General features: G+C 44.3%; 2 protein-coding genes across 9 annotated transcripts in view; one reads left to right on the top strand and one right to left on the bottom strand.

Moving 5' to 3' along the window:
* The window catches only part of SCYL3 (SCY1 like pseudokinase 3), a 33,635-nt gene that overhangs the window by 8,075 nt on the left and 10,111 nt on the right, over window positions 1-15,449 (top strand). For all 7 annotated transcript variants that reach the window (XM_084851068.1, XM_084851062.1, XM_084851066.1 and 4 more), the window contains 3 exons: window positions 9,886-9,988; window positions 11,549-11,660; window positions 12,814-12,891. In XM_084851068.1, coding sequence (XP_084707194.1) covers window positions 9,886-9,988; window positions 11,549-11,660; window positions 12,814-12,891 — 293 coding nt within the window. The remainder of the gene's footprint in view (window positions 1-9,885; window positions 9,989-11,548; window positions 11,661-12,813; window positions 12,892-15,449) is intronic.
* FIRRM (FIGNL1 interacting regulator of recombination and mitosis) overlaps window positions 8,563-15,449 on the bottom strand; it is a 66,547-nt gene continuing 59,660 nt past the window's right edge. Inside the window, exon 26 of one of the 2 annotated variants that reach the window (XR_014790357.1) lies at window positions 8,563-12,154. The gene's annotated coding sequence lies outside the window, so the exon portion shown is untranslated. The remainder of the gene's footprint in view (window positions 12,155-15,449) is intronic. The other variant, XR_014790355.1, reaches the window with a different exon arrangement.

The raw sequence follows: 15,449 nt of genomic DNA, 5'->3' as shown, positions 1-15,449 counted from the left end.
TGTTCCATTTCTGTATTGGAGTTGTCTGTAAGAAAAACTGAAATAATTTAAATGAGAGAACTACACCCTCATGAATCATATGTCTGGATTGTCTGTCTGTAAACATTTTTAATTTTAGTTCCAAACTTGGCAGCCCCAGATGTCCAGCTTGACTTTCTCAGGCATATTTTAATAAGTAAAGTTAATTTATTTAAAGTTTTTAGAGCCCAAACCCTCTCAAAACAGATAGCCACATAATAATACTGAAGTTTACTTCTGTTTCTTTTTTTATGCTACATACATTTTACCTTTTTGACAATTACCTTTATTTTTCGAAATGTATATCCTGCCGTATAGTTGAAAACATAAATAAATTCAGGGCACTTGTTTTTCACTAGTTAAAAACAACAGCAGCAACATTAAAAATAATAAATAAAATACAACCAGAGACAGAAAAAAACAGCTGTAAAACCTCAAACAGTAACATGGAACCATGAAACATGAAAAGCTTAGATGAATAAAAAGTTCTGTAGCCTGGCAACTTTATGGTTTATTATTAGTGTATATCCTGCTGCTCCATAGAGAAGCTATATCCAAAGTGGCTAATAAAAATCTAAAACATCATAAAACATAAAATATCAAAATCACAAAAATAAACATAACAATACACATTACAAACTCATATCAGCTTAGAATAGAATTATTACACTTTGGATATCTCCTGCCCTCTGCGAGACTCAGATATGTAAGAAAGGAGATTTATTGGGACTTTGTTCCTCCTTCTTTTCCATGCCTACCATCAAGTCAGAGAGCAAAGATATAGGGCTGCTTCCCTCCCATGCCAAAAAGTGTGGCAAAGTCTGTATGCTTGCAAGTAGGGATGGTGCAGCCCCCGATTAAGTCCAGGAGTCCAGCAGACTCCCCGCTACCCCGTGCCTGCTGAGCTCCCTGCCCTGCCTGAGCCCCTCCCCCTCCGCTCACCAAGCCGCCCATACTCACCCTGGGCCTGTCCAGCAATCTCCGCAGCTGCCATTCTGCAAAAAAATAAGGAGCCCGCAGATATGTGCACATCTGCTCTTATGCACAATGGTGCTGTGAATGGCCGATATATGCAAGGTTACAGGTATAAATGGCCCAGTTACACCTGTAATCTCACGTATATCAGCCCTTCACAACACCATTGTGCATAAGAGCAGATGTGCACATACAGTCAGGGCCAGAAATATTGGAACAAGGATAACTGTTTTGGCAGTTGGCCTCTGTACACCACCACATTGAAGCTGAAAGGAAACACACCCAGATGGGAGCAAAGGCAGGACTTTCAGCTGTAATTCAAGGGGTTTGACAAAAGTGGAGCACTAACCATTCAGTAAGGACAGCCAGTGGCATACACGCACCCCCATCGTTGGTGGCTCATAAGTAATGGAACAAACCAACATCATTTCAAACTTAAGGGTCGCCTCTAATACCTGGATGAAAATCCTTTGCAGTCAATGACTGCCTGAAGTCTGGAACACATGGACATGACCAAATGCTGAGATTCCTCCCTCAAGATGCTTTGCCAGGCCTTTACTGCAGCTGCCTTCAGCTCCTGCTTGTTTGTGGGTCTTTCTGCCTTCAGTCTTGTCTTCAGTAAGTGAAAAGCATGCTCTATTGGGCGGAGATCAGGTGACTGACTTGGCCATTGAGGAACATCCCACTTCTTTGCCTGGAGAAACTCTTGGGTAGCTTTTGCTGTATGTTTTGGGTCATTATCCATCTGCAATATGAAGCGGCGTCCTATCAGTTTGGCAGCATTCGGCTGAATCTGAGCAGAAACTATAGTCCTGTACACTTCAGAATTCATCCTGCTGCTTTGATCAGCAGTCAGGTCATCAATAAACACCAGTGACCTGGCTCCATTGGCAGCCATACATACCCATGCCATAATATTGCCTCTACCATGTTTGACAGATGATGTGGTATGCTTTGGATCATGAGCTGTTCCTTTCCTTCTCCATACTTTTCTCTTCCCATCATTCTGGTACAAGTTAATCTTGGTTTCATCAGTCCAAAGAATCTTATTCCAGAACTGGGCAGGCTTTTTTAGGTGTTTGCTGGCAAAGGCTAATCTGGCCTTTCGGTTCTTGAGCGTTACCAGTAGTTTGCACCTTGTTGTGAAGCCTCTGTATTTACATTCATAAAGCCATCTCTTGACTGTTGATGTTGACAATGACATGCCTACCTCCGCAAGAGCATTCTTGACCTGGCTAGATGTTGTGAAAGGGTTCCTCTTCACCATGAGCAGAATTCTGTGGTCATCCACTTTAGTGGTCTTCCATGGTCTTCCAGGCCTTTTGCTGTTGCTGAGCTTGCCAGGTAATTCCTTCTTTTTCAGGATGCTCCAAACTGTTGAATTGGCCACTCCCACTGTTTTTGCTATCTCTCTGATGGGTTTATTTCATTTCCTCAGCCTAATGAGGGCCTCCTTCACTCGCATGGACACCTCTTTGGGCCTCCTGTTGGGAGTTCCAGTGAACAGCTACCAAATGCAAATGTAACACTCAGAACCACCTCCAGGCCTTTCATCTGCTTGAGTGATCATGGGGCACCCAGGAAACAGGCCACACCTGGCCATGCAGCTGCTTGTCAGCCATTTCTTCCATTACTTATGAGCCACCAAGGATGGGTGTGTGTGTATGCCACTGGCTGTACTTCCTGAATAGCTAGTGCCCCACTTTTGTCAAGCCCCTTGAATCACAGCTGAAAGTCCTGACTTCACTCCTATCTGGGTGTGTTTCCTTTCAACTTCAATGTGGTGGTGTACAGAGGCCAACTGCCAAAACAGTTATCCTTGTTCCAATATTTCTGGCCCTGACTGTATCTGCAGGCACTTTTTTTTGCAAAATGACAGCTGCACAAATCGCTGGATGGGCCCGGGATGAGCGTGGGCGGCTCGGGGGTTGGGGTTGGCACGAGTGGGGGCAGGGGCTTGGCAGGCGCCCAGAGAACCCAGATGGGAGGGGGTGCCCGTCAATCCCTACTTGCAAGAGGCTCTCTGCCTGTCATGAGACCTGGGGGCAGGCCACATCTCAGTTGCCTGGTCATCTCTGATGCCTAAAACAAGTGCTTGTTCTGCTGCAGCACCAGTGTCAAGGGCTGTGGGAGCCTCAGATGATTGCTTCTGAGTGGCTGTAGTGTTGCCCTGTCTCCTGTTGGGAGGTGAGTCATCCAAACCAGTCTCTTCTCCAGAGTGGGGAGGCAGACCCAGACAGGACTGAACCTAATCCCAGGCATTGCTCTTGCTATTAGTGATAAGGATATGAGGGGGGAAAGCTCTGCTGAATCAGACAAGGGTCTGTCTGGTCCAGCATTGTATTTCCAACAGTAGCCAGCCAGATGCTTATGGGAAGTCCACAAGCAAGGGCATGAAAGCAGCAGCCCTCCCTGTTGTTTGCCCCCAGCATCTGGTATTCAGAAGTACACTGCCTCTGAATCTGGAGGCCCTATTTAATTCTCATGGCTAATGTCTGTAAAAGTGCAGTTTGTTTATGGATTTAATTAATTTATAGACTGCTTGACTCTATCTGAAAAAACTTCTCAAAGTGGTTTACAATGTAAACATTTTAAATACAAAACATCCAGAGTTAAAACAACTAAAAAGAAAAATACAAAGAATCTCAGTTAAAAGTATTTAAAATAATAAATGCATCCTCAGTTAAAACACTTACAATCAGTGAAATAACAATCAACAAATTGGGCAGCACAGTCAGCCAAGGGGAAGGTCTGGGTGAAAAGGTAAGTCTTTAACTGGTGCCTAAAACATGCCACGGTTGGCACCTCCCACATAAAAAGGGGGAGGGCATTCCGCAAAGTGGGTGCCACCATGGCGAAACCCTGCTTCCAGGTTGCCACCAAATGGCACTCTGCCAGTTGCAGTGCAACTAGCAAGGCCTGTTCTGAGGATCTTAGTGATCTAACAGGTCTGTATTGTTCAGAACTTTATGTTAGCAACAAAACCTTGAATTTTGCTCAGTAACTAGTAGGCAGCTGGTGCTGTTGCTTCAGCATAATATGTGCAGGCGCCCCACTCAGCATCCTAGCCATCACATTCTGCACTAACTGCAGCTTCCCAACCAAGCTCAAAGGCAGTCCCACATAAAGTGTCTTAGGGTGCAATTGTATGGGGATAGTTAGCCGCCTCCAAACTCAGAGGTGAATGACTATCCAGTGCACAGCGGGCAGAGCGCAGAGGGGATCGTCTCTGCCACGCTCCAGCTGCCCTGCATTTGCAGCTAGATGGCCGATTTCAGCTGTCTAGCTGGGGTGGCTGGGAGGGGGGAGGCCGGACGGTGCATAGGAAGGATCGTACCAGCGCTTTCTCTGTCCCCTCCCCTCCTCCAAGAACGCCCCCTTTTCCCCTGCTCCGCACTGCTCTTACGAGCGTGGAGCCAGGGATGAATTGCGCTACCTATGAGGTGGCGGGGTAGGGAGGCGGTTTTCTGGAAACTGACCTCGGAGTGCTGGCTCCAATGTCAGTTCCCAGAAAACGAAAAATCCTATGGCTGTCTAGCCGCTGTCTAGTGGCCATAGGATTGCACCCTTACAGTCATCTAAACATGAGGTTACCAACACATGGACTACAGTGGCCAGGCTATTCCTGTCTAAGAAAGGGCGTAGTTGGCACACCAGCCAAAGTTGGTAATAGGCACTCCTGACCACAGAAGTCACTTGGGCTTCTAATCTCATTGCTAAATCCAGGAGCACCCCCAAACTGTGTACATGTTCTTTATGAGTGGGTGTAACCTCATCTAAAACAGGCAAACTCCCCAATTCCCATACTCGGGAACTGCTCACCCATAGAATCTCGATCTGGTCTGGATTCATTATCTGTTTTTTGCGCTTCATTTAACCCATCACTGTGACCAGGCGCTAGTTCAGATCATTCATGGCCGCCCCTGACTCGGATATCTGAGAATTATACCATACTGATGACACTTTGCCCTAAATCTCCTAATGACCACCTCCAGAGGCATCATAAAGATTTTAAAGAGCATTGGGGACAAGCTGGTATCCTATGGCACTCCACAGCATAGCTGCTAGGCTGCCAGAACACAGTCACCCAGTGCTACTTTCTGGAACTGTCCCCATAAGTAGGAGCAGAACCACTGTAAAACAGTGTCCCCAGCTCCCAAAGATGATCTAGAACTATACTGCGGTCAACAGAGTGATCTAAGGTAGGATCAGCAGAGTTGCACTTGCTCAGTCTCCTTCCCACTTCAGGGTGACAAAAGCCAATTCTGTCCGAAAACCAAGCCTGAACCCAGACTGAAATGGGTCAAGATAATCTGTATCTTCCAAGAACTTCTGCAACTGCACGGCCACGACCCTATCAAACATCTTGCCCCAAAAGGGGGTGTTCTGAATCTTATGCAAATACATATATTTATAAAAAGCTCTTGAATACCAAGAGCTTTTTATTAATTTATCTTCTATACTTGAAGTATGTGAATAGAATAAAAAAAACTTTGTGCCCAGCACTGAAAATGTTGTTTGTACAAACTGCCATCGTTATCCCATTATGCCATGATAATGTGTCTGATTTCATTGGAAGGTATTTCAATTAGGTACTGCTAAAATCAACAAATTATAACTCTTTAATACAGGGGTACAAGGAAGTGTTTTTAAGATTAGGCTACTAGACACCATGAGGTGTTAGTAGGGGACCATAGTGTTCTTGTTTGCAACTTTTGATTATAGAATCATAGAGTTGGAAGATACCTCAGAGATCATCTAGTCCATCCACCTGCTCAGTGCAGGCCCTGCACTGCAGGGTGCAGCTACAGCATCCCAGACAGATGGCCATTCAGCCTCTGCTTAAGTACTACCAGTGAAGGAGAACCCACCACTTCCCGAGGGAATCTGTTCCACTGCTGAATAGCTCTCAATGTTAGGAAATTTCTCCTAATGTTACGCCAAATCTGCTTGCCTGCAATTTCAGCCTGTAAGCTAGTCCTGTCCCTGGGAACAACAGAGGACTAGTCTGCTCCATCTTCTGCATGACAGCCTTTCATACATTTGAAGACCACTATCATGTCTCCCCTTAATCTTCTCTTCTCCAGGTTAAATATACCCAACTCTTTCAACGATTCCTCATAGGACTTGGTTTCCAGATCCTTCACCATCCTGGTTGCCCTTCTCTGGACATGCTCCAACTTGCCAGTGTTTTTCTTAAAATGGAGCACCCAGAACTGGACACAGTACTCCAAATGCAGCCTGACTAATGCAGAACGGAACGGAACTATTACTTCCAGGACACTATGCATCTGTTAACGTAGCTCAAAGTTGCATTAGCTTTCTGAGCTGCCACATCACACTGCTGGCTCAAATTCAGTTTGTGATCCACTAAGGGCATGATCCTATGCACGTTAAGACAGAAAAAAGTCCTACTATCCCCTACATGGCTGGCTGACTGTGGCATGCTGGGAGCTGTAGAGCTGTTTTCTGTCTAAAAATGCATAGGATTGTGCCCAAAGACACCTAAGTCTTTTTCACACATATGGCTCCCAAGCAGGGTCTCCCCCATCTTGTACTTGTGCCTTTGATTGTTTTGGTACCTAAATGCAAGACTTAGAATCATATAATAGTAGGGTGGAAGGGGCCTACAAGACCATCGAGTCCAACCCCCTGCTCAATGCAGGAATCTAAGTCAAAGCATCCCCGACAGATGGCTGTCCAGCCTCATCTTGATCGCCTCCAGTGTGGGAGAGCCCATCACCTCCCAAGGTAATTGGTTCCATTGTCATATTGCTCTAACAGTCAGGATGTTTTTCCTGATGTTCAGCCGGAATCTGGCTTCCTGTAACTTGAGCCCATTATTCCGTGTCTTGCACTCTGGGATGATGGAGAAGAGATCCTGGCCTTCCTCTCTGTGACAGCCTTTCAAGTACTTGAAGAGCGCTATCCTATCTCCCCTCAGTCTTCTCTTCTCAAGGCTAAACATGCCCAGTTCTTTCAGTCTCTCCTCATAGGGCGTTGTTTCCAGTCCCCTCATCTTGGTTGCCCTCCTCTGAACCTTTTCCAGTTTGCCTGCATCCTTCTTAAAGTGAGGTGCCCAGAACTGGACACAGTACTCAAGATGAAGCCTAACGAGTGCTGAGTAGAGGGGAACTAGTACTTCACTATGCTTCTATTAATGCAGCCCCAAATAGCATTTGCCTTTTTTGCAGCCACATCACATTGTTGGCTCATATTCAGCTTATGATCTACAACAATTCCAAGATCCTTCTCGCTTATAGTATTGTTGAGCCAAGTATCCTCCATCTTGTAACTGTACATTTGGTTTCTTTTTCCTAGGTGCAGAACTTGGCATTTATCCCTATTAAATTTTATTCTGTTGTTTTCTGCCCAGCGCTCCAGCCTATCAAGATCACTTTGAATTTTGTTTCTGTCTTCCAAGGTATTAGCTATTCTGCCCAATTTTGTGTCATCTGCAGATTTGATCAGCGTTCCCTGCACCTCTTCCTCCAAGTCATTGATAAAGAAGTTGGAGAGCACTGGGCCCAGGACTGAGCCCTGCAGTACCCCGCTTCCTGCCTTTCTCCAGTTTGAGAAGATCCCATTGATAAGCCTTCTTTGAGTCTGATTCTGTAGCCAACTTGTGGATACACCTGATAGCTGTTTCATCTAGCCCACTTTGAGCTAGTTTGCTCATCAGGATATCATGGGGCACTTTGTCGAAAGCTTTGCTGAAGTCGAGGTGTATGATGTCCACAGCAGTCCCACAGTCCACAAGGGAGGTTATTTGATCCAAAAATGAGATCAGATTTGTCTGGCAGGATTTGTTCTTGATAAATCCATGTTGGCTTCCAAGTCATCACTGCATTGTTTTCAAGGTGCTTACAGATGGATTGCTCCAGAATTTTCGCAGGGATTGATGTCAGACTGACTGCTCTGTAGTTCCCAGGTTCCTCCTTTTTGCCCTTTTTGAAGATAGGGGCAACGTTAGCCCCCCTCCAGTCATCTGGCACTTCACCCATCCTCCATGATTTCTCAAAGATAATAGAAAATGCTTCTGAGAGTTCTTCTGCCAGCTCCTTTATTACTCTGCGGTGCAGTTCATCTGGCCCTGGAGATTTGAACTCATTCAAAGTAATTAGGTGTTCCTTGACCATATGCCTGTCAGTCTCCATCTGCAATCCTGCCCCTTCAGCCTGTACTTTGCCTTTGCCAGGGGGCTCATAGACCCTCTTTTGGGAGAAGACTGAGCCAAAGTAGGAATTGAGCACCTCTGCCTTTTCTTTGTCATCTGTTATCATTTTGCCATCCTTAGTTAATAGCTGAACCACCATTTCTTTCCTCTGTCTTACTATGCACATACCTGAAGAAAGCCTTTTTTTGCTTTTATTTTCCCTCGCTAACCTCAGCTCTTTCTCAGCTTTAGCCTTCCTGATGCCATCCCTGCAATTCTGTGCTACCTGCCTGTACTCTTCCTTTGTTCCACTTCCTATATGTGTCCTTTTTTGTTTTCAGGTTATCTCTAAGCTTTTTGTGAAGCCACGTTGGCTTCTTCTGTCATCTTCCACCTTTTTTTTTTTTCTTGTTGGAATTGTTTGTAATTGTGCCTTTAGAATTTATATTTATGTCTGTTGAATTTCATCTTGTTAGATTCAGCCAAGTATTCCAGCCTGTCTAGATCCTTTTGAATTATGATCCTGTCTTCTGTGGTGTTAGCTGCCCCTTGTAGCTTCATGTCATCTGCAAATTTGATAAGTGATCCGTCTACACTCTCATCCAAGTCATTTATAAAAATGTTGAACAGCACAGGGCCTAGGACAGAGCCCTTCAGCCCTCCTCTCAAGACCTCCCTCCAGGAGGATGCCAAGCCATTAATTAGCAGTTATTGAGTACAATTGCTGAACTAGCTGTGTAGCTACCTAATTGTAGTATTGTCCAACCCACATTTTACCATATCATCAACAAGGATATAATGGGAAACCTTGCCAAATGCTTTGCTGAAATCAAGATATACTATGTCTACAGCATTCCCATGATCTACCAAACCAGTAACTCTTTCAAATAAGGAGATAAGATTGGTCTGGCATGACTTCTTCCTATACTTATTCATTTGCAGTGTGATGCAGGTACTATTCGAGTTGGGTTTTACTGACACATGCCTTATTTACATAATGACTGGTGCTCTAGGTGTGGTTGCCTTTCAAGACTGCCTGCAGTTGCATTTGTTCCAAAATGTGATGGCTGAATTGTTGTGTGGAACCAGGTATTGGGAGTGTGTATTTCCTGTGTTGAAACAACTGCATTGGCTTCCAGTTTGTTTCCAAACCCAATTTAAAGTGCTGGTTATGACTTTTAAAGCCCTTTACAGTTTGGGTCTGGGATACCTGAACGATCACCTTCTCTATATAAGCCAGCCCACTTATTAAGATCACCAGCAGAGGTGCTCTTCTCTGCCCCACCAACATCAAAAGTGTGTTTGTTTCGGACTAGGGAGAGGGACTTCTCAATGGCTTTGGAACTTCCTTCCTAGGGAGGTCCTCCTCTGATGGCCTTCTGCACAAGGGTAAGATCTTTCTTCTTTAAAAGGCCTTCAGTGGATAGGAAGTTGTTTTAATTTTTCTTCAGTCTGAACTGCCTGAATTTTGTTTTTGGGGTGAAGCTGCTCTATATGAAAACTTTGCATTTGTGATTCTGATTTTTAGGTTGCTCTTTTAGATATATATTTTAGGTTCCTTGCTATTGTCTTTTACCTGTTTTGTATTATTGTTTTTAACTTTTGTAAGACATCTTGAATGTTTTAATGGATAGGTGGGGTATAAATGTCCACTATCGATATATTAAGAGGAGGGGAGTGTTTCTGACGATGATTAAGGCGGTCTCTGCTGCATAATCTTCTTTGTTTTACTATAGTCTGCAGACTTCCAAATTCTTCCTGAGGGCCAAGGACATTCCCGGGATGCCTACTCATTTGGTGTATTGGTTGAAAATCTGCTGATTTTTTTAAATGAAGAGGGTAAGAATATTATCATAAACCATTTTATCATATGGAAATGAAATAGCATAGTTTCAAATAACTAATGCTAAGTTTCTTTTGTGGTTGAATGGTAGGAGATTCAGGACAGACAAAAGGAAGAACTCATCTCATAAACTGTGGAACTCACTACCACAAAATGTAGTGATGGCCACCGAACTTGGGTGGCTTTGAAAGGGGATTAGACATATTCACGGAGGATAAGGCTATCAATGGCTGCTAGTTATGATGGCAACATATTGCCTTCAGATTCCAAGGCAGTATGCCTCAGTATACCAGTTGCTGAGGAACACGAGCAAGGGGATGCTATTGCACTCATGTCCTGCCTATCAGCTTCCCATAGGCATCTAGTTGGCCATTGTAGGAACAGAATGCTGATCTAGATAGTCCTTTAGTTTGATCCAGCACTGCTGATCTTACGTTCTAAGGAACTGCTTTTGGTAGAGAATCTTAGTAGAACATTTGCTCCAGAGAAACAGAATTATCCATTATTTTCCCCTTGATATTTCAGAATTTGGTGATACTGAAGGATTGTTCTAATTCCATAGATACTCCGTGTTGGAAACAACCTCTTAAGCAGTGTTGATTTTTGTTTTACAAAATGATACATTTAGCAACATTGGGGACAAAATATTGCTTAAAGCCAGTAACGAATTGAGGGTTTTTGATTCGCTAAATTCCTCCATTAGATATTCTGCTGTGGTGAATCTGTGTAAGAATTACACAGATTCCCTTAAGTGTGGGAATTGTCCAGTAGTTAATGCGCTCATTTATTGTGTTTAAGATGATCTTCACTGAGACAGCAGTGGCCTCTCTCATTCACATAAATTAGACAAAGGATTTATAGAAAAAGCATGGCAATCTGCAGTGAAGTCATTTTTTAATAATCATTTTTAAAAATTATATTATCGTCATCATTATTTTCATTTCTATACCGCCCAGTAGCCGAAGCTCTCTGGGCAGTTCACAAAAATGTTATATTGGTGGACCATTCTGTGGTAATATTTCTCTGCTTTTTGGGCACAAGTACTCTACAAAGCACTGCACTTGCATATCTGCAGAAGCTCCACCAAAGCAAATGGTGCTGCTCAGCTGTGGTGTATTATGAATTACAGTGTAATCCTACACATGTCTACTCAGAAGTAAGCCCCACTGAGTTCAATGGGGCTTATTCCCAGGTAATTGTGTACAGGATAGCAGCTTTGCTTCCATAAGAGTACCTTCCCAGAATTACCAAGTAGGACTAAGTCCTAAAGTAGGAGATAATCTTAATTCTTAAGCATGTTCTCAAATTCTGTTCCTTTGGAAGGGTCTTCCTTGGTACTTCACTTTCATCTCAGTGCTTGTATCATCATTTGGCCTTGTCTTGTTTTCTACATTCTTTAGCCACTGTAGGGAAAAAATTATTCCCATTTCTGTAAGTATTGTTAAACGTATTGTGCAGAATAATGAACCTTACTACCTCCTATATTCTCTTGAGCTGCCAGAACATTTTGGTCTCAATTCCTTACATAGACTTCATTGCTAAACGGTGTGTTTCAGTTTCAGAAGATGTTCTCTCTAGCTTTCAGCATACCCTGCGCTCTGCTTTGCTAAATCCAGATCTAACGTGCCGTGCTCCTCTGTCCAGTCTACTCTCTCATGAATTCTTCAGGTGAGCATACCATTAGAATATGTGCTGACTGGTTGTTCTCTTAAAACTTCTTAGAGTGCTCTCTGAGTGGGAAATTCAGAGGTCATTATCAAGTTCGGAGTGTGGATGAAAGGAATCTTACATTTGGGAATATATAACAAGGGTATTCCTTAACGCTTAAATGAACTTCTGTAGCCTTTTAAATTAAGTACTAGGTAGTAAAGTGGTGGCAACTGTAATTGCTTCAATTTTGGTTTTGCAATATATGGGACAGGAAACAATGCTTTGAGGCACTCTAGTGTTCCAGGGTTATATTTACTGACATTCTCTACACCCAGCAGTCAGAATTGCCTAAACAACACTGTCCTCTGATATAGAAAATATTATTTCCAACCATAATTCCAATATGCTGTGGTGAAGAAAAATCTCATTGTGTTCTGCCTGTAATTGGCCAAACTTGTGATCCTTGCATCGTTCAGTTCTGTCTCGTAATCTGGAGTTTATGTAGTGTTGTCCTGCAGGAACAGAACAAGTCATGTAATTCTCTTCCAAAGATCAAATGATCAATACACAAGTAAAAATCACCCCAAATTATATCTGTTTGCAAAATTTCTCTCCTAAAAAAGGCTGACATTCCTACATCTCATCTAGAATGATGATGCTCAGCCTTGGGTGTGGCAACATCTAGGTAAAGGAAGTTTCAAATATGGCACATAGGGTTGCACATGTGTGCCTTTGCCATTTGTGCTTGGTGTGCAGAGCCATTGTCAGGCATCTGATCATGTCTGACTGTAGAATTAACAGTAGAGACAGGGACTTCCTTAGTATGTTGAACCCAACCTATTTAGGACTATGGGTTAAAACCAACAACTTGAATTATCCCTTGGAGACATTCCAGTGCACAATCTGGAACTCACGTTAAGAGGAGAGCCGTCCTCTTCTGCATCAGCTGCCATTCCAGAACAGATTTCAAGATCATGCCCCCTTGAGAGGTTTGGAATGGAATGGTCTCTTGATTGTGTGTTTCCACACCAACAGGTATAAATGCCACATTCTGGCATTTCTAGTTTCAACACATTTTATTCTGCTTGAGAGTTGTTTTTTGGATATTGAGTTCCTGTTACTTCTGGTTATAAATTCTTATTTAGTAATGACCTTTTAAAAACAATTTCAGAAATGATTTCCTGGAAGTTGTGAGCTTTCTGAACAGTTTAACACTGAAAACGGAGGAGGAGAAAACTGAATTTTTCAAGTAAGTAAAAATTGTTGGCCATTTGGAAAGGGAGTTTTTAGAGAAAACAGAAACCTTTTAAAAAGGTTTATCATACTTAGAGAAAACCCTTTCAAATCAGTGGGACTTAAGTTAGTCATGACTAAGTCAAGTCCCATTGATTTCAATGGATCTGACTTTTGAAAAGTCTACTGTTTTGTTTAAAAAGTCCCATTTCAAATGGCAATTAGGATTTTCTCCCATTAATTATGGTATTGCATCTGTGGTTTGGTTTTAACATGTAGGCCAGGGGTAGGGAGCCACTGACCTGTAACACACTCCGATCTGGCCCTATCCCTTCCACCTTTCAACCACTATGAAGCCAGTCTTTAAAGAAGTCTTCATTGTGAGCCTATTCTAGGATGGGTGCAGAGGAAGCCAAGCATGCTTGAGTGGGGACAGACCTGGCAGCTCACTCTGCCTCCTTGCTGGTTGGGGAGAAAGAGAAGCCCCTTTCTTCCCTGCCAGCACAGAAGCAGAGCAACCGGCTGGAAGTGTGACAGAGCAGCCTGTTGCCCCTCCTCCAGTTTGCTCATGTCCCTTCACAAATGTCATGCTTAGTTGCCAAGGGTTGAGGAATAGTCACCCAATGTTACTGGCTGAAATTGGCCCCATAGGTAGGACTGGAACCACTGTAGCACTGTGCCTCCAATACCCATCTCACAGAGTCAATCCAGGAGAATACCATGGTCGAGGGTATCAAAAGCTGATGAGAGGTTGGGCAGTATTAACAGGGTGCACTCCCCCTGTCCCTCTCTCGATAAAGGCCATCCATCAGGGCGACCAAGGAAGATTCAGTCCCATAACCAGATCTAAACCCAGACTGGAATGGGTCTAGATAATCAGTATTCTCAAAGAGTGCTCTGCCACAACCTTCTCAAGTACCTTCCCTAAGAAAGGGGTATTTGCGATTGGGCAGTAGTTGTCTAATACCGTTGGGTCCAGAGTGGGCAGCTTCAGGAGTGGTTGCACTGCTTCCTCTTTAACAACAGCAAGGACCGCCCTTCCCGCAGGGAAGCATTTATCCACAGCACCCTGAGCCCACCCAGTCATACATCCTTGGCTAGCTTTTATTAGCCAAGAGGGCAGGGATCAAGAGGGCATGTGGCCGGTCACACTGCTGCAAGCACCTTGCCTACATCATCAGGCTGCAGGAACTGGAACTGATCCCACAAAATCAAGCAGATGGTGGCATAAGACACTTGGACTGGAGCTGTAATAACAGCATCAAGTTTGCTGCAGAAACAAATGATTTTGTCCTCAAAGTGCAATGCAAAAAGGTCACAGTGGGTCCTTGCCAGGGTCCCACTTGCTGGGGAGGGTGTTAACAGCCCCCAGACCACCTGGAAGAGTTCCGCTGGACAGCTATTCGAGGACACAATGGAGGCAGCAAAATAAGCTTTTGTTGCTGCCCGCACTGGCACTCATTAGGCACGATTATGTGCTCTAGAGCGTGTTCAGTCATCTTCACTTCAAGTCTTACACTATTTTTGCTCTAGCCGACATCTAGCCTGTTTCACTGACTGCAGTTCCCCAGTATACCAAGGAGCAAAGCGGGCTGTACAGCACTGGAGGGGCACTCAGGTGCAATCAAATCGGTGGTCTTCCACATCTCAGTTCCACAGTGAGGCTAGGGCCTTGGCTGGATCACCAGCTCTCTCCACTGGAAAATCCCCAAGAGCATTCAGAAATCCATTGAATTCCATCAGTCTCCTGGGGTGGACCATCCAAATGGGTCCCCCACTCCTGCAGGAGGGAAGTAACACCACAAGTTCAAATCTCACCAGGAAATGATCTGACCATGACAGTGGGGTTACTTGGACACACACCCCCCCCAATCTTCAACTCACAACTTGGAGCAAAAAACAAATCAAGGGTATGGCCTGCTTCATGTGTTGGGCCGATGAAAAACTGAGACAGCCCCATGGTTGTCATGGAGGCCATGAAATCCTGAGCTGGAACTCCAGAGACAGCCTCAGCATGGAAGTTGAAGTCACCCAGAACCAGCATCCTGGGTTCCTCCAACACCACACTCAAGACTGCCTCTGCCAGTTCAGTCAGGGAGGCTGCTGGGCAGCAGGTGCGCAGTACACCAGCAGCATCCCCAATCTCTCTCTATGGCCCAACAGCAAGTGCAGCCCCTCAAGGCCTGCTCCAAGTTGGAGAGGTTCTATGAACCACAGTGACTCCCCCAGCCCTCCAAATCCCATGGTGCCCTGCATCACTCATGGCAGACTAGTTAAGAAGAGAATGAGATGCTGCACCTTCTCCAAGGAACGACACAACTTTTCATTCTGGTTGGCTTGCAGGGCCCCAAGCAAATGCAGCCCTCAGTGAGGAAGAAGTCCCCCACCTCTGGCATACAACATTTACAAATTCCAAAATAATGTCATGCTAACCTTGTGTTGAAATAATGGCTGCTTCTGTGTCTGTCAGAGCAGTAGCATTTTGCAGAAAATTATCTGCCTGTCACGATTGCAAATCACTTCCCCTTACTCCCCAGCCCTCACATACCTAGAACTGCACAAGTTCCCCACAAA

The sequence above is a fragment of the Heloderma suspectum genome, chromosome 4, assembly GCF_057233095.1.
Source record: "Heloderma suspectum isolate Gila_16-S chromosome 4, 16-S_ref, whole genome shotgun sequence".
NCBI classification, from domain to species: Eukaryota; Metazoa; Chordata; class Lepidosauria; order Squamata; family Helodermatidae; genus Heloderma; species Heloderma suspectum.
The sequence above is the reverse complement of the archived record's forward strand: the minus strand, read 5'-3'. Positions and strand labels throughout refer to the sequence as shown.